The 26,647-nt window shown below is 39.6% G+C and overlaps 1 protein-coding gene across 10 annotated transcripts in view; it reads right to left on the bottom strand.

The window, feature by feature from the left end:
* The window catches only part of FN1 (fibronectin 1), a 69,861-nt gene extending 43,464 nt beyond the window's left edge, over positions 1 to 26,397 (bottom strand). For 9 of the 10 annotated variants that reach the window (XM_030324188.2, XM_030324186.2, XM_030324189.2 and 6 more), the window contains exons 1-16: positions 25,961 to 26,368; positions 24,844 to 24,972; positions 23,779 to 23,916; positions 22,017 to 22,148; positions 20,945 to 21,082; positions 18,575 to 18,733; positions 16,020 to 16,211; positions 15,033 to 15,212; positions 14,196 to 14,372; positions 12,985 to 13,137; positions 11,562 to 11,690; positions 9,270 to 9,413; positions 4,422 to 4,543; positions 1,575 to 1,755; positions 1,200 to 1,376; positions 50 to 178 (exon numbers count right to left, since the gene is read on the bottom strand). In XM_030324188.2, coding sequence (XP_030180048.1) covers positions 50 to 178; positions 1,200 to 1,376; positions 1,575 to 1,755; positions 4,422 to 4,543; positions 9,270 to 9,413; positions 11,562 to 11,690; positions 12,985 to 13,137; positions 14,196 to 14,372; positions 15,033 to 15,212; positions 16,020 to 16,211; positions 18,575 to 18,733; positions 20,945 to 21,082; positions 22,017 to 22,148; positions 23,779 to 23,916; positions 24,844 to 24,972; positions 25,961 to 26,108 — 2,428 coding nt within the window. In that variant the 5' untranslated portion in view covers positions 26,109 to 26,368. Of the gene's footprint in view, positions 1 to 49; positions 179 to 1,199; positions 1,377 to 1,574; positions 1,756 to 4,421; positions 4,544 to 9,269; positions 9,414 to 11,561; positions 11,691 to 12,984; positions 13,138 to 14,195; positions 14,373 to 15,032; positions 15,213 to 16,019; positions 16,212 to 18,574; positions 18,734 to 20,944; positions 21,083 to 22,016; positions 22,149 to 23,778; positions 23,917 to 24,843; positions 24,973 to 25,960 lie in introns of all 10 variants that reach the window. The other variant, XM_030324184.2, reaches the window with a different exon arrangement.
* Positions 26,398 to 26,647: the final 250 nt, after the last annotated feature.

Genomic DNA, 26,647 nt, shown 5'->3' on the forward strand with positions numbered 1-26,647 from the left:
CTGTTCTACAGACAAACAATTCTTCTCACAGCATGTAGTACACATGTACCTGTTGTCTGTGAAGTAGACAGGATCAGACTCTGCTCTCCTTCTTCAGATATCTGATAGACATTTACAATGTATTTTCGTCCAGGAAGCAGGTCAGGGATGCTCACAGAAGTGGCCGTGCTTGGAAGATCTTTAAAGTAAAAAAGGAAAGGTTACCAATCAGAGCAAACCAATCCCTCAAATCACTCCACAACCTATAAAGGGGATATTTTTAAAACTGTACATTCATAAGGGAAGGGGAAAGTCTAGAAGGAAATGTACTAATGGGTAATTGATAATTATCAATACATTATGAGATTTTTCTTTTGTTTACCATTTTTTTCTGAATTTTTTCTCTGAAGATATATAATTTTTGTAATCCACCCCCAAATTTATAAAAACAGCTCTCTGTAGTTAAAAGTCAGGGTAGCGGTTATGGTCAGGGGACGAGGGGGTGTGGGGTAGGAGGGATGATCTTTTTTTTTAAGTTTATTTATTTTGAGAGAGGGGGAGAGAGAGAAAGAGAGCATGAGTGGGGGTGGGGCAGAGAGAGGAGAAGAGGGAGAGAAGTGAGAGCAGGCTCTGCTAACAGCACAGAACCCAACTCAGGGCTTGATCCCACGAACTGTGAGACCATGACCTGAGCTGAAATCAACAGTCAGAAGCTTAACCAACTGAGCCACCCAGATGGCCCTGAGTGTTCTTTTTCTTAATCTGGGTGCTGCTCACATGGATGTCCTAACTTTATAAAAATTCATCAACTGTATGCCTATGATATATTATACTACAATAAAGTTTTTAAAAAGCCCCTAACCATGAGAATTTGAAAAGCATGAGTACACCCCCAAAGGCTAACATTTTCTGCTGTGGTCCTCATACTGGCAATCACTTCCCTGGAGAAAACACTATGGTTGTACAGACTTGTGCCCAGGCAAACGGGTAAGGCAGCTCACACTGGGACCAGGAAAATGTGAGCATGGCTCAGGAAAAATCCAAGCTCAGTTCTAGAAAGGGTCAGCTGTTCTCCTTCCTCACATTGGAAGTTTGTTCGGTCTGAGCTGTCAACTAGTTCCAAAACTCAATGAACACCTTCTTGGAGGTCCCCCAACCCACATACACATAGAGTCACCATCAGCCACTCAAAAGCTGTCATGGCAACACATTTAGCTTACCAAGGTACTGTGGTTCATCTCCCTCCTCACTTAGCTCGTATTCCACACGGAATCCTGACACGGTGTCTGATGCCGAGACCCATGAGACCACAAAGCTGCTGGCCGTGATTTCGGTCACAGATTCAGAAGTGGCCACAACGGGAGAAAGGGGTGTCGTCTCTCCTGTCACAGTGTTGCCTAGACAGCCACGGGAAGGGGAGAGGGAGCCTTCAGCCATCAAGAAAATGTCCTACTGTCATCTACAGAACACCGTTTTTTAAAAACAGTATTGGGGCCATCCATGGAAGAATAGGACCTGAGAAGCAAACCACTCCCTGAGGACAGCGCAGCTCTGAGGAACACAGGCGTGGGCATGAGGATGGCTCGGGTACGTACTAGTCACTGCTGTGCTCGTGCTGGTGGTGGTGAAGTCAAAGCGTGTCACCTCTCTGTGGCCGTAGTGCTGAACACTGATGAGCTGTCCCTCATATACCACACCTGGGGTCAGGCCTTTGATGGTGTAGGAATTCAAGTGGCCAGGAATGGTGGCTTCCTTCCAACCGCGTGGGGAATTTTTCTAAAGATTTAAAAGAAAAAAATCACATAAGTATTCACAAGGATGAACATTCAGAGATGATCATGCGTAATCTTCAAAGAACGAGGGACCTGTGCAGCTCCATTGTGGAGGAAAATCATGGAAAACTGAAATCAGAATAGGGACCTGTAGCAGAGTTTAATGTCAATAATAATTATTAGTATGGCTAATATTTACTGATAGCTTATTGTGTACCACACCCTGTGCTTTTACTTGCATTCTCTCATTCAGTCTTCATCTCTCCCTTCTCCAACTTCATGGTATAAATGCCCTCATTTTACGGGTGAAGAAACAGTTATATGACATGCCCAAGGTCACACAGTCACAGGCACGGGGCACCTTCCTTTTTGCCAGACGAATTTATTTCATATTAGCAAGAAAATACGATGAGCCTAAGTTTTGCCTCTCCCATTTTTTAAATGTCTATGATGCACAGAGATATATTCTTTTCTTGGGTGGGAAACGGCCAGATATTCTACTTCTCACTTAGTAGGATACAAATTTCTTGCCTTGCAGAAATAGTCAAAGATATAATATTACTTTGTGACTCAGTTCCTGCAACCATCACATATAAGGTTCAGCTGGTCTGGCTGTATGACTCATTCTTGGATATGATTTACCCCATCAAAAGCGGTTAGCCAACTTTGGGCAAGACTGCAGAAGAATGTGATTTCGGTTTATTTAATCTTTGCTTCCAGTTTACATTTCACATCCGTCCAACTTCATTAATATGTCATGGATCACAAAACTCATTGCAGTAAAATGTGTGGAAAAGAAACACACTTACTTCAAACAAGATGAGATCCTTTTAAGTGTAAATATTCTAAGCTAAGTCAAAATACATTTTTAATGCCCAGTGACTTTTTAAAATTATCCAATCAACCAGTTCCTCAATAATTCAAATACTCAAGTGTCCATTTATATACATATATAGATTTAATTTTTAATGTTAATTTATTTTTGAGAGAGAGACAGAGTGTGAGGGGGGGAGGGGCAGAAAGAGAGGGAGACACAGAATCCGAATCTGCGCTGTCAGCACAGAGCTGGATGCAGGGTTCGAACTCACTAACTGTGAGATCATGACCTGAGCCGAAGTCGGACGCTTAACCGACTGAGTCACTCAGGCACCCCCATTTATATTTTTGAAATAAATGAAATGGATCATAGTATATTTTAAATTTAAATTTTAACTCAAATTTTAACGTTGAAAAAAATCTCAAATTAGTCATTACGATTAGATCAGATTTCATGATAACTGTTTTATTCAATTCTAGGTTAGGCATCAGAAGAAAGTATTCAAAAATACACTCTTGGATAATATCCATTGAGGAAAAACCTGAAAATTCTTCATCGTTAAAAATCTTAAAGAAATTAGTCACTGCTGCTTCTTTGAAGATTTTCCAATTCAATGTACATCTTATTACTTCCCTATAAATGTCCCTTATTACAGTGATCTCACGCAATACTTCAGAATTAGTTTTAAAGTAAATAAAACTGGGAGTGAGATGTAAAGATGAGAGACAAGAAGGTATTGGAGGGGAAAATATAGTAATCCCACTGGCTAACATCACTAAATGCAAAGTTCTGGAAATGGCTGCTCTGGACACTATGACAAGAATACTGAGTATGCTACAAAAAAGAATGCTTTTGGGGCACCTGTGTGGCTCAGTTGGTTAAGCATCTCTTTGTTTCAGCTCAGGTCATGATCTCATGGTTGATGAGTTCAAGCCCCATGTCCGGCTCTGTGCTGACAGCTCAGAGCCTGGAGCCTGCTTTGGATTTTGTGTCTCCCTCTCTCTGCCTCTGCCCTGTTCATGCTCGTTCTCTCTCCCTCTCTCTCTCTCTCTCTCGTTCTCTCTGTCTCAAAAATAAACATTTAAAAAATTTTTTAAAAAAAGAATGATTTCACAGCTTGAATTTTTCCCAAAGAGTTTAAATACAATTGCCTGAGTTGGTCCAGCATTTTGTTTTATTTTGTTTTTAATTGCTAGGATTTAACAGCTGTGACTAATAGTGGACATTTTTTTTCCTGGGTTTAAAAGAGTGTTTCTTAAGTTATGAGTCATGAATTTTGGAGATCTAACAGGCAGGTTTGAAGGGTAAGAAATCCTAAAATTTACTAGATCAACATCTTCCTCAGTATGATTTCTTCAATTTCTAGATGCTTCTCATTAAAAACTCAGAAGGTTCACTTTTTAAACAAGCCAACTATCACCCCTCATTTTCTTCCCTGGAATCATCTCTTTTCCCCCTCTACCTAAAAAACTTCAGAGAAACAAAAGTAACATTTTAAGAAGTGATCCCTTAAAAAGTGAACCTCTATAGCTAAATATTAATTTTTTCAAATCATGGAAATGATGCCAATAACTGTCTTCCTCTGACAGAGGTGCAAAATATACGAAGCCTTTAGATTTCCTTCCCATATCGGGGAAGGGTTGTTTCAGACATTATCATCTCTAATTCCTTGTTAAGAAGATCTTTCTAAATAACAAATCTTTCTAAATCCTTCTAAATACCAAAAAAGCTAAATCTATATATCAAATCACAGATAGTTCATCAGATCAGTTGGCTCGAAAGCTGGAAAACAAGTATTTAGAATGTGTTTGTTTCAGAACACTCAATGTCCCGTTTGTGGGTGGGATACTCACAGGTTTCCATCTGAGAATGTACTTGGAAATGTGAGATGGCTCTGGTGCATTCCACTGGATGGGGTGAGAATTGGGCTGACTGGGGGTCTCAGTGATGATGACTTGGACAGGACCAGTTGTGCCTGAAAATGAGAATGTGAGATTTGGTGATCTTGGGTATTCACTTGCTTCAACTTAAAGTTAGTGCACGTGGATGGCCATCATTAAAAGATAGTTTTGCTTATCAGTAAGGGTGAGTATAGTTAAAAAAATTCTGGGATTACTTTTTTACATATTGTCCTTGGAAATCAATGCAATAAAATCCTTTCTAGTCAATAAGTCATTTTCGTTCACATGAGAAATGCAAATAGAACTTGTTTATAGCAAATAAAATAAAATTTGAAAAATGCCTTAGTTTTATTTTGTCTCCATTTTCAAAATAAGAATTGAGAAAATTGCCAAACTACCCTAACCCAAATAAAGTAACAAAGAACCCAAACTCCCATTTATTTATCATACTAAGCTTCTTTAAAACAAATTCTCATCTGTGAAGCTTTTCATCTAGAATGAATCCACCCACTAAGAAGGACACAACATTCTAAAGGTCATATGACATGATATAAAACACCCATATTTCTAAATGGGGTAGAATCCTAGATGAATACACAAAAGCAGTAATGACAGGTTCAGTTTTATTTCTTATCAGCCTACACATCCATTAGGGAAAAAGTTTTCATTTTATTTTTACTTAGTAAGTATACTCTAAAATCGTATCACTGATGGGCCACGTTATTAAGAGATCAAAGTTTTTTTTTTGAAAAGCAATTATCAGCTGAAATGACAGGTTGAAGTATATACTAAATTCAGTATTTCCACATCTCAGTATGTATGATTGTTTCCTACAAAATTTAAAGTATGTTTTTTTAAAGAAAAAACAATATAAGGAAAATGGAATTAATTTCTTAATAGTGTAGACTCCACTTAGGATAATAATGAATTACCTAGAAAATTTATGCTTGCTGAGCAGAACACATCTTTTCCCTAAACACTGTCTTTTTCATGATGTCAATGTTCAACTTTTTTGAAATGAAAACAAAGTTTCTTGTCATAACCTTTCCAAGAATTTCTAACTGCCACTCTATCAAAGACAGCAAAATTTTGCAAGTTTAGTAAAGTATTTCACCAGATTGTTAACAGATTTAGGTTTTCTGAAAGCTCTTAGGAAAAAAAAAATATTGATTTTCAAACCTAATTATCTTTGCTGTCAAATTCTCTTTGAAAACAAAGTTTTCTGTAGGAGAACAAATATATAACTTGCATCTCTGTGTAGACTTAAAAGTTTTACAATAATATGCTCACTTCCACACTGAGAATAATTCAAAGTGGTTGAAAACTAACAAGTTAAGATTCTTTGAATCTTAATTTCATTTAATGCACCTATTTCTAAGCCACATAAATATCAAAATCCATGTACAGAATTCTTAGTTTTCTATAATTCCATGTCACTCTTTGAATTACTCCTTCTGTTCATGAAGCTCCTCAAAAATACAAATAAATTTTTAAAGACAAATGGTGAAGCAAAATGTTAGAGATGTGACTTCTGTGAACATCAGTAAATACAGAAATATCAGGTCCTTAAATTATTTACAATAATTGGCATAAGGTTGTTCAAATATCAGTCCTTTAAGGAATTCCTACTATAATTTCCTTTGGCAGTCATGATTTTGAGGGAGGAAAAGGTTTATGATGCCATAGGTTTATGATGCCATAGAATGTACAACACCAAGAGTGATCCTTCATGTAAACCAAAGACCTGGGGTGAAAATGGTGTCTTGATGCAGGTTTATTGATTGTAACAAATGCACTGCTTGGGTCGGAATGTTTGTAATAGGGGAGGCTGGGCATGTGTGGGGCAGGAGCTGTACGGGAAGCTCTGTATCTTCCTTTCAATTTTGCTGTGAACCTAAAACTGCTCGAAAAAAAAATTAGCTTTTAATTAAAAGAAAAAGTGTATGATGGTTGAATGTCTATTAAGTTTTAGAAAGACAATACAAATGACAATTACTGTCCACCTTTAACCCTAATCCTGTTCCTGGGTCCACAAGGTAATAAACGAGAGGGGAGGGAAACAAAAAAGGTGACTCACTCGTTTTTACCTCAGTGATGGAGCAAAACTACAGAAGTTTTTTCTCTTTCTAAACTTTCAAGCACTGGTTTGAAATTGTAGGTTTTAAATTTTAGGCTTGTACCATAGACCACTGAACATCAGTGTGGATTTCATGCATTTAGTGTATTTTTTATCAGAAAGTAAAGAGCCCGTGTCCATCATTTGTAAGGCCAACTAAATTCTGGTTACCACTAGACTTGAATCTACATATGATTTGAAGACAGGACATCTGAAAATTCTGACATCATTTACACTGGTTAGATTTGGTAAAACTAAAATTAACCTAACTGGTATATACTAGCAATTACCAGTAAAAACCTTACTCCCTCTCTTATTCAATCTGGTCAGGCTAACCATAAAATAGTTAAGTAAAGATATGACACAATGCGTATGCTTTTAAAATCAGTTTAAAATAAGGCCGAAATGAATCATTTCCAGGAACGATGACCCTGGGGAAGTTAAATATTTATGAGTTTGTGACTCAGTCCTTTTTTCTCTATTTTGTTTGCTGAGATCTGTGCTTCCCTGGCTGTTTATTGACAAACCAAATGCCTCTTATCTTCTCTGAGTTTGAACAACTCCACCAAATCCTCTGTAGACGGGAGCAAACAGGGCAAGGCTCAGAGACAGTCTACTGGTCATCTGTGGTTCCTTTATTCTCCCCAACCTCATGAAGCCCCGCGCGCTAGGCATGAACCACTGAGCAAACCAGGCATGGAGATAAGCACCCAACCACGTACTGAGGGCAAACACCAATCCCCTCTCCAAATCTCCTTCTCTGTGTTCCCTGAGCATTCTTCTTACCCTTTTTAAAAAATAGGAACAAAGTCAACAAGTAAACTCCAAAGCAGAAGGCTTCCTTCCCATGTAGATTTCACCCCTGTCCGGTTCACCTAAATGCTTCCAGCGAGCAGTTTTGTGAATAGGCTCATTGTAAAAGGGTGAGAAAATTTTTTTTCTCTAAATCATTGAAGGCGATTTTCAACAAGTTGCCACAACAATAACAACCATAAACATAGAAACTCAGGAGCATTTCTTTAGAAGGCTCTACCCTTTAGTTGCCTCATTAAAGGAAAAAAATATATATATATAATTTCTGAACTTAAGGTTCTTCTGCAATCAGATATTTTAAACGTTATTAAATAAAAAATATATTTTAAGTGATTCCTACACCTAAATTCACCATGAATACAATTTAAGAGCCAGGTCAATTTGTGCTGTGAGCTTGTTTAAGCAAAGTCACCTTGAACGGCCCTGGCAGTGACTGAGGACTGGGGAGAGCAGTGTTTCTTCCAAGTTTGTTGGAGGGGTGTATCTGGGCAGTTAGTGTTTAGGATCAGAGATTGTTAGGTTGTTTGTGCTAGAAGGAACTTTAAAGGCAATCAACTTTAATATCCCCATTTTACAGATGAGAAACTAGTGAGTGAAGCTTGACATGGAACTCTTTCACAGCCTACAGCCAGGACCCATGTCTTGGCAAACTCTACCTTTGGCCAAATTGTTCCATATCCTGTTGTCTGTGATAGTGAATATGTGTAATAAGAGATACTAATCTCTTATGACATTATGGAGGGATTTAGTTTACTTAATCTTTTTCTGTTTGTTTATTTTTGAGAGAGAGAGAGAGAGAGAGAGAGAGAGAGAGAGAGAGGGAGACAGGGCACAAGCAGGGAAGGGGCAGAGAGAGAGGGGGACAGAAGATACCAAAAAGACTCCTCACTGATAGCAAAGAGTCTGACATGGGCCTCAAACTCACAAATCATGAGATCATGACTGGAGCCAAAGGCAGACACTTAACTGACTAAGCTACCCAGGTGTCCCTAGTTCACGTAATCTTAATTTCTGTCATAGGCAGAATCTGATGCTCTCCCAACTTCTTTTTGTTTCTGAATGTGGCCCATGTTTCAGGTCTAAGGGTAACAGAGGCCTAGGAGGCTTTGCAGCTTAGTAGTTGCTCAAATAACTGGTGCCTAAAAATTTGAGCTTCATAATTCACTGTGTCTTATTATAATCACTCAGTGAAAATTAAATTTAAAAAATGTTTTTTTTGTCTAAAATGAATTAATCACACCTCCAGCTAGGCATTATGTCCTGTGACCTAAAAAAAAAAAAAAAAAAAACCAAAAAAAAAAACGAACCCAGCAATAAACATTTGAGAATATTTGAACTGCGTAGGCAGAAAATTGACCAAATTACTCAACTGTTGACCCAGGATACTTTGTTCTAGACTCCAACTGATCAAACAAATGAAAATTTTGACACAAAGAAGCCCCAGATGAAATGGTGAGCGAACACACATACCCTATATTGTATTTCACATAATCTCTCTAGGCAACCTTTCTGTTAAGAGCCATAACATACAACCCCACACATTACCTCCAGTATAGTTCACGGTATGGTTTCTATTTCCACGTGGGGATGTGAGATGAAATTAGCCAGAGTGTTTTAACCTAATGGAACGCTCTACAGTGTTCAGAAACAAATTTACACACAGGCACATTTTCACAGCTGAGCACACCTTTAACTTGATGGAGGAGAAAGGAAAATTATTTTAGTCAAAAATCTGATTATTAGAGACAAGAGAAAAAGATAGAAAATAGAGAGGAGGCCAATGCAGGCATCAGAGTATTAAAAACACTGATGCTGCTCTGTTTTGGAAACTCCGTTAAAGACTCTCAGTTTGCATTAAGAAAGGTACTTACCTGGATAGGTCTGCAAAGGTTGGCAATGCCACTCCCCAATGCCACGGCCATAGCAGTAGCACTGGTACCTGACACCATGCACGTACTTCTCCCAGGAGTCTCCAATTTGATAAAATGTTCGGGTTTCTGAATCCTGGCATTGGTCTAAAATATAAACAAGTAGAAGAAGCAGCATTGAAGACATGGAGGTACAAATTTAATTTCAGTGTGCTAGACCATATATTTTTTTTTTAATTTTTTAAGGTTTATTTATTTTTGAGAGACAGAGAGAGACAGATCATGAGCAGAGGACATGCAGAGAGAGAGAGGGAGACACAGAATCCAAAGCAGGCTCTAGGCTCTGAGCTGTTAGCACAGAGCCCGATGCGGGGCTCGAACCCATGAACTGTGAGATCATGACCTGAGCCAAAGTTGGATTCTTAACCGACTGAGTCACCCAGGTGCTCCTATATTCTTTAAAAAACATTTTTTAATGCTTATTTATCTTTGAGAGAGAGAGAGAGACAGAGTGTGAGTAGGGGAGGGGCAGAAAGAGAGGGAGACACAGAATCTGAAGTAGACTCCAGGCCCTGAGCTGTCATGTCAGCACAGAGCCTGATGCAAGGCTCAAACCCACAAACTATAAGATCATGACCTGAGCTAAAGTAGGATGCTCAACCAACTGAGCCCAGACGCCTCCCCCTCCTTTTTTGTAAATTTTCAGACCGTATATTCTTAATTTTTTTTTTTAATTTTTTTTTTCAACGTTTACTTATTTTTGGGACAGAGAGAGACAGAGCATGAACGGGGGAGGGGCAGAGAGAGAGGGAGACACAGAATCGGAAACAGGCTCCAGGCTCTGAGCCGTCAGCACAGAGCCCGACGCGGGGCTCGAACTCACGGACCGCGAGATCGTGACCTGGCTGAAGTCGGACGCTTAACCGACTGCGCCACCCAGGCGCCCCCGTATATTCTTAATTTTAATGGAAACTTGCAACTGTCCTTACATTTAAAAAAAAATTAATGTTTTTTATTTTTGAGAGAGAGAGAGAAACAGAGCATGAGCTGGGGAGGGGCAGAGAGGCAACTGTCCTTACAAATATATGTGGTTACAAAATGTTTTGTTCATATCTTTTACCTTACAGAGCAATTAGTAGTAGTAAAAAAAAAAAAGTACCCATTGGGAGAAATGTTTAGCTTTCTAAAAAGATATTTCTTTTTAAATTTATTTTTATTTTTTTCAAGTTTTATTTATTTTTGAGAGAGACAGCATGAGTTGGGGAGAGGCAGAGAGAGAGGGAGACACAGAATCTGAAGCAGGCTCCAGGCTCCGAGCTGTCAGCCCAGAGCCCAATCCGGGGCTCAAGCTCACAGACCATGAGATCATGACCTGAGCTGAAGTCAGACACTTAACTGACTGAGCCACCCAGGCACCCCAAAAAAGACGATATTTCTAAATAAAAAATTTATGATTTAGATTTCAGTATATACTGACATTCTGAATATCAATTTTGGAACAATAAATTAGATATTATATTTAAGCTATATTGATGCACTGACTTACCGTTCGAATAGTAAGAACAAAGGATCACTTTATATACCTCTTTAAATTTTGGAGTGCTTAATTTTACATGCACATGGATGAACTAGATTTTAACTAGATTTTAACTAGATTTTAAATTTTGGAGTGCTTAATTTTACATGCACATGGATGAACTAGATTTTAATTGCTGAGCATTTTCTAAAAAAATACCTCTCAGGCTTCTCTCTCAGCTTTGATAATCTCATGTCAAACAAACTCATCTGATCAGTTTGTTTTCGTGGTGAGCAACAGGTCTCCTTTGGTAAGGGAATATTAATGGATTACCTTAAGGCTGGCCATGCAGCTCTTTTAAGGCTCAATCTTCACTATTTGCTTGGATCTATTTATTATAAAGGGCAGCCAAGAAAAATAAAGTATTTGGAACGAGGTATTTACTGGCACGCTCACTTGCCCGCGTTATTGCACAGTCAGCAAAGGAAAGTTCTCTTTCATAACATGGATTCTCTTTATGATTCAAAACCAAAGAACTAATTCCATTCCATTAAAATAAACCTGCATGTGTTACCAAACTCAACAAAAATAGATAACTGTCACTATCAAACTGGTATCTTGGTCTATGATTAGAGAAAAGACTTTGCAAAGCTCTCTGCAAGCCATTGATCAAAGTCTGGAGTCAACTTCCATTATGTAATATCAAATGGCTCTCCTTATCTGAAACTTGTTAACTAGTCCCAGCGTCCAAACCCTCCTAGAGACATGAGGCTAATTACCAACGGGATCGCATTTCCATCTGCCCCGGCCCTGACCAAAGCAGGTACAATTCAGCATGTGCCCCTCTTCATGACGCTTGTGGAATGTGTCATTCACGTTGTAAGTGATGTCGTCAACAATACACTGATCTGTTTAGGAGACAGTGGGATGGTGGAGAACTTTTTTAAGTTTCACGATGAGATAAAAAAAAAAAAAAGCCATGTTTTTCAAAGCATACAGTTTTTTTCCCACTAAATTACCAACACCTCCCACTAAAATAACTTTTCTACTAGCATAGAAAGAACATTTTTTCAAACCTTAGTCAGGAATACAGGATTTGGAAAAAAAAAATTCTCTGTCTTATCAACTTTTTTATAAACTTAAATATCAGAGGTCAAAGTCTATACAACTAAGTAAAGAATGTGGTAAAATACACCTTCCTGTGGAAAGGTAATTTTTAAACAAATACGTGTTTTACTTTTGGAAAAGTTCTTGCTAATTTGATAATGTCCTTTAGATCTCTGCGTGCTATGAGAAATAGGAGGAAAATTAAGCATACTTATGGAGTACCCAGCATGGTGTGATGGTCTGATCTCTGGAATGGCTGGGGTGGGGAGATATTTGGATTTGGGAAATAAAATAACATCGATGGCATTTGTGAAATTAAAAACAAAACAAAACAAAACACAAGAGTAGGCCAACTATGTTCCAAACTCTCTGAGAGATCCTGAGAAAATTACTTTCCCTTTTTGGGTCTCAGCTCCTTCCTCTGTAAAATGAAGTGTTAGTCTGTATGTCTTTCCTTTCTGTTCTGCAACATCATGTGGAATTATTATTACTCTGGTATTGTGTTACCCACAAAAGGAGAACAAGTTCAGGCCAAGGTCAACACACCAGTTATATGGACTATTTATTGGTTCAGAGTTGTACCTAAATCGTACTCTTCAAATCAAAGAAACAGAAGTACCAACATGGTTTTCATAAATCGATATCCCTATATTATATCCCAGGATCCAAGGCAAAAAAAATTGAGCTGAGCAAAAGAAATAGGTCTCTCTGATTGTCACCTTCAATTTGGATCTGCAAGGATCTGTTTTTAGAATAGCAAAGTCTCTTTTCTTTACAGAAATTATTCAATCTTTTCTAGACATGAATCCAATGGTGTAACTAAAAGCTAACAGGATCAAATAATTGTGTTCTAGCCTTTGAAGTCATCTTCTCAGCCTAAGTACTTACATCCTGGGAATGTTTCAAATTTTAGAAGTGCTCTGCCAGCTTCTCTCCACTGGCTGCCTAACATGACAAACCTATCTAGCACGGTAGACTGATGGCATGGCGTCACACATTTCCCCTCCTGCTTTTGGAAAGTACAAATGTCCACAAAACTTGGTCCTCTCTGCAGTCTCGGTCCTTTCACATGCTCTCATTAATAAGCAAGCATACCTCGGAGCTGAGAGTAGGCGACACAAGTCCATTCTCCACGACCATTCCCAACGCATGTGCACCTCATCATGTGGCCCATATCATGCTGTTTGTCCCACTGATCTCCAATGCGATACATGACCCCTTCATTGGTTGTGCAGATTTCCTCGTGGGCTATATAGAAATGGATGGAGAAATGATCACAAGGTATAAAAACATGTGCAGTATTATCAGTCCTTAGGCTATTAGGATAACCAAGAATTGGTTGGAAAGCAGTCTGGTGTGCCTCAAAGAAGTCTCAGGGCTGCTCTCTGCATGTGTAGAGTTTTAAGTACCAGAGGGAGCAAACATAGTCCACAGGTGAAGTATGTTGTAGGGAATAATTACAGGAAAGGTTGAGGGACGTTAAACCACAATAATGCCTACACATTCATGTAGAGGGTTTGCATTGTTGTAGAAGACTGATGTTGACTACTGCCTCATAATTTTTTCTACTTCCAGCTTATTCTATCCTGAAGGGAAACTATGCATTTGGGTATAGAATTGTAAGCTAGAGCATGTTTTTCTTCTAAATCCGACATTCTCTTGTGTTGAGAGAAATAAAAGTATAATTAGTTTTCTTATGTTTCATGGCCTCACATTCCACAACATACGGTGCACGGCTTCTCAGTTCCAAAACTACAAGATCAACTGTAACCTATGGGGTTCTTGAAATTTGAGAACAAAGAAAAGGTATTGGCCCCCCTTTCTCTATCCTTACAAACTAGATCCCCCTTAAAAAAGAAAAGATCCCATACTTGAAAGAAAAGCAGAGTTTTGGTCATTTTGGTATTTAATAAGTGACCGGGCTTATTCTAATCAAACCAAAATTATGTTGTAAATATCGTGGGTCTGTGACTACAGCAGTTATGTATTAAATGCTGTAAGTTGTGTGCTCTTTACAAATGACAAACCTGTAAAATATGTGCATTTCCAGACTTTAAAAAAAAGCATTTTTATTGCATCTATATGTTTTTGGAATTCAACTATATCAAAAGGATTTTACAATTATATGAATGGTTATATAATATATAATAATTATATATGATATTATATAACTATATGTATATAAATATATCTTACAGAGTTGCATGCTGTCTGAAAATTAAGGCTTAATGGGTAAAATAGGAGTAAACCGGACACTATTCTTCTGTCTTACTGCGTAAATGGGTGTCTACAGGGCTTTGTCTTACCAGCCATGGGGCAGAATCCAAACTTCTGGTCAGCATCGTAGTTCTCCGTTGTTCCACACCACTTCATGTTGTCTCTCCTGCCCTCAGAAGTACAGTCCGTGTAGTTGTGGTTGTTGTACAGGAAGGGGAAGCGGCACAAGGCACCATTGGAATTTCCACCTCGAGTCTGAACCAAAACTGCCCAGAATAACAGACAAATAGGAAGAAATAATATGACAACTGAGCTTACAGTGGGGACTAAGCACACAGCTTCATATGACCCCAGCTTACAGTGGGGAATTAGCACAGGAAGGTTCCGAGCGAGCCAGGTCTCTGCAGCTAATTCACGGGGAGTCTACCTCAGAAGAAAGGATGCCTGATAATATAGTCTCAAGCTTCCTTAGCGTATTCACCTTCACCTTCAAAACAGATTTAAATCCAATTTCACTCTCATTTTCCCAGCCAAAAGAGAAAAGATCAAATGGTCGCTTTGAATAAAACATAGTGTTAACCAGTAGAGAAGCAGAAGCACTCAGGCATTCATCCTGTGTATTCTTTAGCGCTGGGGGATTGCCTACGGATGTTAATATACCCGTATCTTTAATCACATCATAATCCCAGTGTGTCAGAAATAATTGAACAGGAGGGCTTTCCCCTCGGTGTCATTTCCCAAGGGTCCTGGGGAACATGGAAGGATCTTCAGCTGCTAAGTTCGCTTCATGTCTCCTGGGTCCAGACTGAACAAAAGTGATATGTCTTCTGCAGCCTCAAGATGAATGCCCAGAAGGCTGGCAAATAAAAATAGGGCGTGAGAAATGGGTTTTTCTCACTGCGGTGCTTTCCTCCTGGGAGACTCACCAGTATGGTCTGTACAGAAGGAATATTTCTGGTCTTGCTCATAATTGGAAGTTGTGCTGCACCAGAGATGTCCATCCTGTCGCCCTTCTGTGGTGCAGGAGTAGAAAGTCCTGCCGTTGTAGGTGAATGGTAAGACACACGGCTCCCCGTTTGAATTGCCACCGTAGGTTTGGGTTACAGCTACAAGCACAACCAAAAGGGTCTCAGTAAACAGAGCTGCATTTATCTCCCACCAGTAGCTGCTTCTTTATAGCTTAATGGAGACTAAGCTTGTGCCTTCAAGCGGCCAGCAGAGAATCACCTAGTCAGTCCAAATGTATTACTCAGCAAACCTATCTTTTGTGAATAGAGTGACACCGGAGTTCCTCTGCCCATGTCCTTTGTTGCCACCTTTGCTGCCGTGCCTCAGTTTCCCCATTTGCAATGGTATATTAATACAGACTAGTTACGAATGCTGTTCAAAGTATACTGGAGTGATATACAGAACTCTGTTGGTGCCATAATAATTAATACATGAGGTTATTCTAGGGAAAAAGTCAAAGGTACCAATTGTTATTGGTTACTACCAATTATATAGTTATACCACTATAGTGGTTACTATCACTTTTGTAGCCCAGAAGCAATGTATTAAGTTGTTGAAAGTTTACATCATGAAGCTCCAAAAATTTGAGATTCAGAGTATAAAATATGGTTGGTTTGCTATTCAGAAAGCAGCCCTCTTATAACAACATTTTAGACAAATAAAGATAATACATAGCAGTTTAATCCCCACTACAGGAAAGAAAATACATAGATTGAAAAGATTGGAAGAAAATATATGAAATGCCAACCCTGGTTGTTATCACAGGGTGGTAAGATTATAAGCTTTTCTTGTTTGCTTTATTGTTTTACTTTGTTTTTTTTTGTTTTTGTAAATGAATGTACTGCTTCTCAAAAATTTAATAATAAAAAGCTATCAGTATTATTTTTTGAAAAGATAATACAGACCTGTCTCTTGGCAGCTGACACCATTGCCCAGGCAAGTGCACAGCATTTGCTTATTCCCTTGTGTCTTCAGCCACTGCATCCCCACAGAGTAAACCACACCACTGTCTGTGACACAGTGACCGTATGGAGCAGGCTGGGGGTGAGGCTGGGGCTGGTAAATGGCGGTTCGGACATCTGTGAAAGAGCCAGATCCTAAGGGCATGAGAAAGGAAAGTCATAAAGCTGGGTGAGAGAAACCAACTAACTACTTTCTGGAGTGGGGATCTTCAGGGTCCCATACAGATCACTCTGAAATCCATGGTGTTACTGATCTGGAACTGAAAAGAAATGCCCCTCCCTGTGTTAGCTTTTACGTTCAGCCTAGGAAATAACCTATAAGAGTCTAACCAAAGGGTCTCCATCTTCCAGCTTATCTGAATTATATTTCTAAATCACAGAAATTATCCTGCCACTCAACAGAGCAGATGCCCTCAACAATTCCTCACTCAATCCAGGAAGCACATGGTCCACAGCTTCATAATCCCCCACACTTAAGTTCTTCCAGCTCACCTCTGACCACGTCCTTCCTTGGTGTAAGCCTTGTCTCCTCATTCACTCATTGTACCCTGTACTGTCTTTATGTCTTTCCCTTCTCCTGGAATGGTCTGCCTCACCCTCGCTCCCTTAGCAGCTTCTATATGTTCAATATAACTAGGCATTTCTCTTGCCAATATTGTTTTTGAGAAGTCCCTGACACCCTGCGGCAGACCTGTGGCCGTCTGTTTAACTCTGATCTCAATGAAAGCATCCTGGGCAGCCATTCTGGATTCTCTAGAAGTTGTTCCTCCTTCCACATTTTGTTTCCCCCCAGGATTATTTGAGAATTGGTGTGTGTGTGTGTGTGTGTGTGTGTGTGTGTTTCTAAACCCAATCAATCCGCTTAACACAGCTTTGTTTTCAGAGTAAGACAACACAATATGTTGATCTTTTCTCTCACTTTACATACAATGGGTCCCAAGGTCATACACACCGGGGAGTGGGCATCTGTATATACCCCACTGAAGAGCCACAGTACAAAGTAACATAAAGATCTCATAGAAGTAGGATCCATTTTGTTTGACCCAATGCTTCTCAAACTTTTTAAACAGAACCTTTTCTGTATAATATTAGTAATATTAATAAAATTAGATAACATTTATTGAATCCTTATCCTGTTATACCTCAATTATCCTTTTAATTTAAACTATTTCAGAAGGGGAGCTGGAGGAGGGAAAAAAATAAAACAAACTATTTCAGTAGATTGATGTTTATAATTGTTTGTTTTTTTGGTTAGCAGTAATTTCACTGATATAATCAAAAACCTCAGGATGCATGGGTGGCTCAGTCACTAAGTGTCCGACCCTTAATTTCAGCTCAGGTCATGATCTCACCATTGTGAAATGGAACCCTCCTTCGGGCTCCACACTGTGCATGGAGCCTGCTTGGGATTCTCTCTCTTTCTCTTGCTCTCCCTCTGCCCCTCACCTGCTCTCTCTCTCTCTCTCTCTCTCTCAATCAACCAATCAATCAATAAAATAAAAATGAAAATAATCAAATAACTCAAAGATACTATCAAGTCTAATCTTGTTTACCTTTGGAAGTGCTCAGAGCAAGACGAAAATTCACCAAAGGGAGAAAAATCTAAACAAATAATATTTTTATTTATGGTTAAATGGTTGATTGATAACGGGCTAAACAATAATGCTAGTACATTATGCAGTGAAAACTTGATGAGAACATATTAAGAAGGATAACAGAAGCACACACCCGTGATCGCCATTATTTCTGTCTTCAGACTCTTACAAAACAAGTTACAATGCAAAGATCTTGCTCTTGTGCCAGAAATAATGAAAACTAGTTTTTTTTTTTTTTTAAGTGCTTTAGACATTGTGTCATTCATTCTCATCCCGAGGCCTCCTCTGAATTTCTCGAATTGTAAATGCCAATACATGAAGAAAATGATTGTGCATTATTTTATGGAATGCAACAAAGTCTGCTGGAGCATGGAAACCACGCATAAAGAATTGTTTCCACTACAAAGAAAGCTGAATGTCAGGACAAGGAAACATATTCCAGTTTGGAAAAGAACAAATGTACTTTTTTCCCTTTTCCTAGCAGAAGAACCAAGTAGTCGTGTAACCCATCATAACCCTTTCATTTCCATTAAAATGCACTTTAGGTATTAAAAATGCATAGGTAAAAAAATGCATATGTATGTGAATGTATATGTGTGCATATCTACATATATATCTATATATTAATTGTGTGGGTTTTTTAACATTGGCATTGCCTTAAACATCATTTAATCTCTTGGGGCTAAACCTCCTTTTGTTCCCTCTAAGATCTATTTTTATTTCATTTTTTAGAAATTTAAAACCTGATATTAAAGTTTTTAACAACTAGCAGTCTGTAAATGAACTCAGATTATTAGCAGAAACATGGCAAACTCATCCTCAAATGGCGTGTCAAAGGAAAGATGGATTTGCAGAAATAGGTTTCGAAACGTGCTGAGGTTTCTGGCTAGTTCTGTGCCTCACCAGCGGACGTGGTCTGCAGAGCCGCATGCCTCTCACACTTCCACTCCCCCCTGCCGTTGCCCGTGCAGATGCACTGGAGCAGGTTCCCCCGATTATCCTTCTTGCTCCACGTGTCTCCAATTCGGTAGGATGTCCTGGTGTCCTGGTCATTGCATCTGTCTGTATCAGAAAGGAAGCATTTCAATATACACGTCATGTCAAGCTGGGCAAATGCTCAAGTCAATGCTAAAAAAAGAACGTAGTGGTTTAAAGTTTGGTGAGCTATTCTCTGGTGGTAGGTTTCTATGTGTCTCTGGTAGCACAGGTGTCAACCTTCTGAAAGATGGGATTCCATTTGTTAGAGCAGAAAGGGAGATGTGTGACTTTGTAGGATTTAGTCTCGTTCCTCTTCGCCTTTGCCAAAGGACTTTTTCATCATCTTTCGTCCATTAATTTAAAAAAAAATTGTTTTCACATTGGTCCTTTGATCAAATTCATTCTCTGGCTTTCTATTTTCCCCCTCTCTTTCCTTCTCATGCTCTCCCAGCTTTCTCCCAGTAATTGCTGGATACGACCAGCCCTTCAACAGGGGACTTTCTTTAGAAAGTGAGAAACAATAGGAGGCAAGTAGGTTTCAAAAGGTCTCCCCCAACTGCCCCAAAGAAGCTATAAAAAACAGTAGCATCTCTTTTTTCATTTGTTATGTAAGAAAATTCAGAGTACTGCCAACTTCTTTAAAATGTTCTCTTCTAACCTCCTCCAACACACACCTATTTAAAATTACCAGTCAAATGGCTTCTTTTGAATGGCTCAGTGTGAACCTTTCATGGAAAAATGGAATTATTAACATAAAGTGATCATTTGTAACTAAATTGCCATTAGTGTATGTGTTCAATTATCTGGCAAATAGATTGTTTCAGTTATAATCCAGTTTTGTCCATATGCTACAATGTGAGGAGGGAGGATTTGATTTCTGTATGAATCAGAAAATCACAGCACAAGGTGAAAGAGACCATAATTAGACGGTTGATGTAAGTGCACACAAATACACACCCACATTGATCTAGCATCAGAATGGAGGTCTGGAGGAAGATATTATAGCTTTTCTCCATATCCCAGGGAAAAGTACTTCCCTAAACCCCTGTAGCACTATTTTCAGTATTTTTCTTGAAGCCCTTAATATTACACTTTGTAGAAAATGAATATGTATAAGCCTTTCTTATCTTCCTGACTGACTAACTAAGTGCTTTTGGAGGCTGTACTAATGTCCAATTTATTTTTTGCATTCCTATACCGTCCTGTATAAACTGGGGACTTACAAAATTTCATGCAATACATGACTTTTCTTTGAGGAACTTTCCCCCAACTTGCTATTAGAAGAACTTTAAATAATAGATGAGGGTTTGAATCAGACACTTACTTTGTCTTGAGCTAAAACTTTGCCACCAAGGTCTTGAAAGTCTGATGATCATAATAACATTCTAAATGCAAAAGATCTAATGAACAAGCAAGTTTCTGGGAAAGAGTCTGCCAGAATTATTATCACTTTCCATGAAAGACTCATTTTTTTGTTAGCAAAGAATTCAAATTTAGAGGTTGAACATTTTAAGATGGTTAAACACTTTAACCTAGATAAACAAAATAGGTTCAATATATTGAGATTTGACTTAGAATTTATTTATAACAGCAACATTAATGGTTGTTTTGCTTCAATAAACTAGTTGCCTTTGGTCTGAAAAGTTCAAGAGAGGAGCCTTGAATCCCTAGGGCAACAGGTAGGGCCTCCAGGCAATCCTGGAAGGAGCAGCAGGGGTGCTAGAGGTCAGCCTCTTTATGGCACTAAGAAGCCTATTTAAGAGCTTTGGGTAAGAGACACTGTCCTTAGTCCCACGTAGACACATAATTTTAACCTATATGTGCTTTTTATTTTCATCAGTTTTGCCAGTGAATATGCCCCAGTTAAATTTCAAACATAGAAGGAAACCTAAAACTTTAGAGCTTCACTCCATTCTCTGTTAATAGTACCTACATACCCAAAGATGTATTTGCATGGATTTTAATGATTTCTTTGCTTTTAATACTTGGAAAATATCTCAGTGATAATTTAATCAAACATTTGCAACTAATCTTCAGGTCCACAGCATATTTGGCATTTTAATGCATATTTGGGATCTTTCTTAGTCACTCATAGCCGAAGACCTCATTATTAAACTTTATAGTTCTCTTTGAAGAAACAGAGTAAGTTGATTGTGGAATTTTTCTTGACATCCAAATGTTACCAAAGCATGCTGGTGTGGTGGATGTGTTATAAGTGACATCATGTTACAGGTCTCTCTAGGAATCCAGAAAACAATACCTCGCCTCATCTTGAGCAAAAGAACTAAGACGTACTTCTAGAAGTACAGGTGATACGTCCACTGCCTTCTCCCAGACAGGTACAATCCACCATCATCCAGCCTTGATATGGCTTTTCCCAAGTTTCTCCAACAACGTAGGAAGTTCCAGCAGCATGATCAAAACATTTCTCAGCTGTAAGGAAATTTGGATGAAAAACAGGGGTGGGGGGGGAAAGGGTTATTTTGAATTGTGCAGGCTCCTTGTAATTTAAAGTATATTGTGTAAGCAAAAATCCAGCCACATTTTTTTAAGTGGTACTCTGTTCAAAAAGAAAGGCACGCCCTATAACTAAGCACATAGTAAGTAACCAAAGTGAAAGAAAGCCCAAGATGAGCCGGCAGGCGGAAATTCTATTCTCCTAATAAGTACATAGACTATATATATTCAGCTAGTAACATTTCTCACACAAGTATTTGAGTGAAAAGGATCTGTATATGTATTCATCTGTGGGGGACAAAACACCCACAATTCCGATCTTAATTATGAATGCATAAAAGACAAGAAAGCTGTTTAAAATCTGATTTCTGTAATAACTACAACACAAAAAGTCTGATTCAAGAACAATTTATATATTCAAATCTATAGGCAGAGACTTAGACTTGTGTTTATAGAGTTTAAGATTAAGGCCAAAAGAAGCTCAAAAAGTTTGAGTTTGAAAAAGAAAAATTACCAAGGTGTGACAGAGCACACACAGTATTGTTTCGGTCCAGCGTGTTCCAATAAAGAAAGATGTCAAAAGTGCTATTTTTTTTCTTTTAAATAATTTATATCTTGACCAAGGAGAAAGCAGCGATGAGACAGTAGACAAAAGAAATGACTGTTTCCTAAATCTTTCAATTCGATCCTGTCCTTTTGAAACAAAATTAAGACATCTACCAATGTTAGTACTTTTGGGCCTGATTCCTTCAGGGCTGTGGATTATGAACTATTTCAGTATTTGAAATAAAATTTCCACTTCCCTATTTTTTGAATTGGAATTCAGATCTCGCGTCCATAGGGCCTTTGGTGCAATCCACCATGTTGGCTGTGCCTCCCCGCCTCTCCGTCGTCCCTCAGAGCCACACACCTATCGGCTTGCAGGTCCATTCTCCTTTCCCATTACCAAGACACACACACTCCAACATGTAACCGCCGGTCTCATGTGGTCTCCTCCATGTGTCACCGATCTTGTAGGACTGACCGCCTTCATGGCAACGGTCTGTTCAAGATAAAAAGCAAATGTTAGAGAAAAAGACAGAGAATATTTCAGTGAAAGAAAGAAAGAAAGAAAGAAAGAAAGAAAGAAAGAAAGAAAGAAAGAAAGAAAAGAAAAGAAAAGAAAAGAAAAGAAAAGAAAAGAAAAGAAAAGAAAAGAAAAGAAAAGAAAAGAAAAGGTCTCATGTTCCACCCAGGATAGGTACTTGGGTTAGGCAAAGCAAGAACACAGACAACAGCTTTCCCATCAGAGGCAGGGGGAAAGTTAACAGGTCTGGTCACTTTGGGTCTTGGTTAAGCATGATGGGAAATCACACAGAAAATTGAATGGCAAAGAAAGAGGTCATAAATCCTGGTTCCTCGGAGAGATCACAGGAAATTGGGTCCTAAGGCAGAAAAGAAAGGCTGGCAGGCAGATTGAGCCTGACGGAATGAAAAGGCCACATTGGGCATAGCTTTCCAGCTTTCAGGAGTGGGAGAGCCCATGTTTTACCCCAGCATAAAAAATGTCACATTGGTGGAAATCACATAGATGCACACCTATCAAGTGTGGAAATCTGGGTACTCTTCTAAGCTATTAAACACAGTGGCACATCAGAGGCCAAACTGTCCATTAGATTATAAGCACTATGGACCACTAACTCATAAGACTGCTAATAAACTTGAATAAACCCTAACACTAAGTATAGGAAAAGCTGATTGGGTCTATTCACAAAGGACTGCTTTGTTCTTTTGGACAGAAGCCTTTCAAGTAACTTATACTTAAAGGATGGATTAAAAAAACTAAATGCTTTCTTTTTAAAATTTAATTTAATTAATATATTATTTTTTATTTTTTTTAGAGAGAGAGAAAGAGAGAGAGTGGGGGAGAGAGAGAGAGAGAGAGAGAGAGAGAGAGAGAATCTTAAGTAGGCTCCATGCTCAGTGTGGAGCCTGATGTGGGGCTCGATCCCATGACCCTGGGATCATGACCTGAGCCGAAACCAAGAGTCAGATGCCCAACTGACTGAGCCACCCAGGTGCCCCACTAAATGCTATGTTAATAGAGTCTATTGGTAGCCTAGTGAATAATAATGAAAAGACTGCCTTAGCTAAACGGGAATTAATGAGAGTCAACACAGTCCCCAAAGGTCCTTGGAAAACTAGTAGGCTAACCATTCCATATTATCCCTGGGAATAGAGATTTGTTTCCTGGGTAAATCCTATAAGTCACAATGAAGTAAGACTGTATCTGTGGGATGCAAGAAGTCTGTGCATCACAAACAAGAAGAGCAGACCACACAATGGCTAATTCTCCTCTTCTTGACCATCTTCCTAATCACTTGGTCAGTCTAGCTTGAAGATGTCCAGGTAAATTAAAATGAACAACTCCTCCAAGCATATCTTACTGAAATGGAACTCAAGAGATCCACTGGGTACTCACAAGTCCATACAAACTAAACACTGTTTCCACCTGTGCACAGAGCCATCTTCCAGAAGCACAGGATCCAGTTGGGTGATCACATAAGAGCACCCAGTCACCTGGGGTAAAGCCCCAAATTAGGAATATCCAGTCATGGATAGCAGAAAGTGACAGTGACGGTAATGGAGAAATTCATTTATTTTATTGACATTTTGCAGAATGTCTTCCTTACTTGCAATGGTACAACTTATCCTCCCTCGCCCAGCTCCAATGCAGGTACAGTCCCAGATCATGGAGTCTTTAGGGCGCTCATAAGTGTCACCCACTCGGTAAGTGTTCCCAGTGTACTTGTCAAAGCAAGTCTCTTCAGCTGAGGAGAGAAAGAAAGTTCATGTGAGCCTCACATATATAAAAGCTTTTTTATTCCACTAATCCCATCCAAAGAAAAACTCACTTTTTCATTCTATGAGTAGCACAGTACAACAGAAGTATGTAAAAAATTAAAATGGGAGACCTAGATTTTATTGCAGGCTTTAATGAAGCTCAACTTTTGAACTTTGACCAGTTCTCTGATTTTCTGTAAATTAATTTCTATTGTAAAGGATTCTCAGGCCCTTAGGAAAAAACTGTATTAAGCACTACTTGAGGACTGGTTAGATTGTGAAGGAAGGCTTCCATTGTAATCTCTGGCTCACTCAAACCAAGGTCCACACTAAAAGCAAACAATTTGAAGATCTCCACCTCCCACCAGGCACTGTCATGTCTTAATCCTATTTCCATTTTAGCCTCATCCGTGCTTCTCTCCAGGTGTTGTTATAATTTACAAGAAACAGAAAAATGGTCATAAAAGAATGAGAACTTTGAAGTAAGCAGCTCCTGGTTTTATGTAACTGACAAATCACTTTATAATAGAGTGCCCAAAGTGTTTTCTGGCCCGTAATCTTACATGTAGTTTAAGATTTGAAATTCTTTTCTAATAAACTAAAATTTTATAAGTGGTTTCTTTGGAGGGGAAACACAAAATCTTTCATTTTCTCATCAAAAACTTTGAAAGAATAAAACAAAAAGTAGACTCAAGAAACTACTTTCAGATATACTAGTTGTTTGGTTTTAAAGGTAGAAGTAACATGTAAAAGACAAATAAAAGCAGTTACTAACAGTTATTTAAAGAGGAAATGATAGATAATTCTACTGGGAAATGGTGTACATATTTTTGTTACCAATGCTAAGTTTAATTAACAAGCACCCACTTCCCCATATATCAAAAGATACTAACTGCCAGGCTCCCACCACTTACGTTCAGGTTTACTCTCGCAGTTAAATCCTCGGCTCCCTCCATAACAGGTACAAACCAAGGCATTTCCCAGGTAGGTGCGCTCCCATTGTTGGTTTATCTGATAGTGTTTCCCATTGTCATAACAGCCAGCTATAAATGATTCAAGAAAAAAGTGATTACATCTCCATCTTCTCTTTTTTCTAAATTATGGAATTTTCTTACACAACTAAATTGACAAGACTAAGCAACAAACATAGAAAAATAAGTTAATCAACAGAGGATCAGAATATTCCACTCTAAAATATATAGAAATTAGCTATCTAGGGAGTTAACCACAATTCGTACATGTAGATATTTAGGTATTCCTTTTTTCTCTCTTTTAACTTAGCTAAATGTTATACAATGATGTCATTTCCATCTGGCCAGGGGTCTACACCAAAGGAGTGGAAACATTTTGGAAGACAGATACCTGGAATTACATTTTAAAATATGCAAAGACCTTCAATGCTTTTCTGGGGTAATAAGTCAAGAAGGACAACTTTAAGCAGTTTCCTTTAGCCCAGGCTATGGGAGGGTGTGTCTTTGAAAAACTGGAAGAGGAATTCAGATCTGTTCTTGGAGAAGTATCCTGAAGGGCCCAAAGCACTGTAAACCAATCACATCGCTTTCAAGTTCGTTAGGAACAATGTAACTATTTGGACACCCTCCTACCATCCCCATTTTGAAAATATTTAACCAATTATTTAGTAACAAAGAAAATCTGAAGCGTAAGGATCACACTAATACCAAATGGAAAGTGTAAAGGCAGTTTCCTCCTTAAAAGCAAGTTTGGATGAATTCATAGGAGGACGACTTTAGTAGGTACCGCTGACAAGAGCGCTGCGGGAGCCCCTGTGCTCCAATGCATTATTTTATTCTAAGGCCCTCGGACCCAGCCTGATCAAACCCCGAGCCTTTTGTGCCCTCGTTCGGCAACTCTCACTAAGGCGTGCACACACACACACACACACACACACACACACACTCACTCACTCACACATGCCGCACACGCGCGCGCGCAAAACTTCAGCCACAACTTTGGTTGGCTTCAGGGTCCCGTCCCGGGGACAGCCTGTTTCAGCCCGCGGTCGGTACTCACGCTTGCTCTGGCTGACAGCCACTGGGGTCTGGGGCTGAATGATTTGCTGAGCCTGCCTCTTGCTCTTCGAGGCTCCGGTGGAGGGCAACGCTGTCCCCAGGGACAGGACGGCCAGCAACAGCAGCCGGGGCCCCGGACCCCTGAGCATCTTGAGACGGTGCGGGAGGGAGACGCCCTCACCAGAAGGCAAGTTGCCACCAAGTTTGTCTCCCTTTGCAACCTGCGGGAGAAGGTTCCAGTGCCTTCTGCGGGTTGGTGACCCCAAGAAAATGGGGGCCAGGGGATGGGGAAGGGGACGGCCCGAGGGACAGAGGGGAAGGAGAGGACGAGAGAAGTTGTGGCTGCAGGTCCCCTCTCCGGCGCTCGCGCCTGGAGCTCCCTCACCTCCCCCTGCAAAGCGCTGCCGGCGCGGGCGGCCGAGCCCCGAGCGCCAGGGTTTATATGGGACGGTCCCCTCCCGCCCCCCACGAGGCCCCGGGCGCCGGGGAGGAGGGACGGCCCGGCTCCCCCCACCCTCCGGCCCCCGCCGCCGCCGCCGACCGCGCGCCGATTGGCCCGGACTCCGGGTGACGTCAGGGGGACTGTGGGTTCGCCGCGAACAAAAGAGATGCTGATCGCCCGCCAGGACTGGGGCAAAGGAACTTTTTTTTGGTTTCCTTTGCGGTCGTCAAACTTTCTTGGGGCTGA

The sequence above is a fragment of the Lynx canadensis genome, chromosome C1, assembly GCF_007474595.2.
Source record: "Lynx canadensis isolate LIC74 chromosome C1, mLynCan4.pri.v2, whole genome shotgun sequence".
Taxonomy (NCBI): domain Eukaryota; kingdom Metazoa; phylum Chordata; class Mammalia; order Carnivora; family Felidae; genus Lynx; species Lynx canadensis.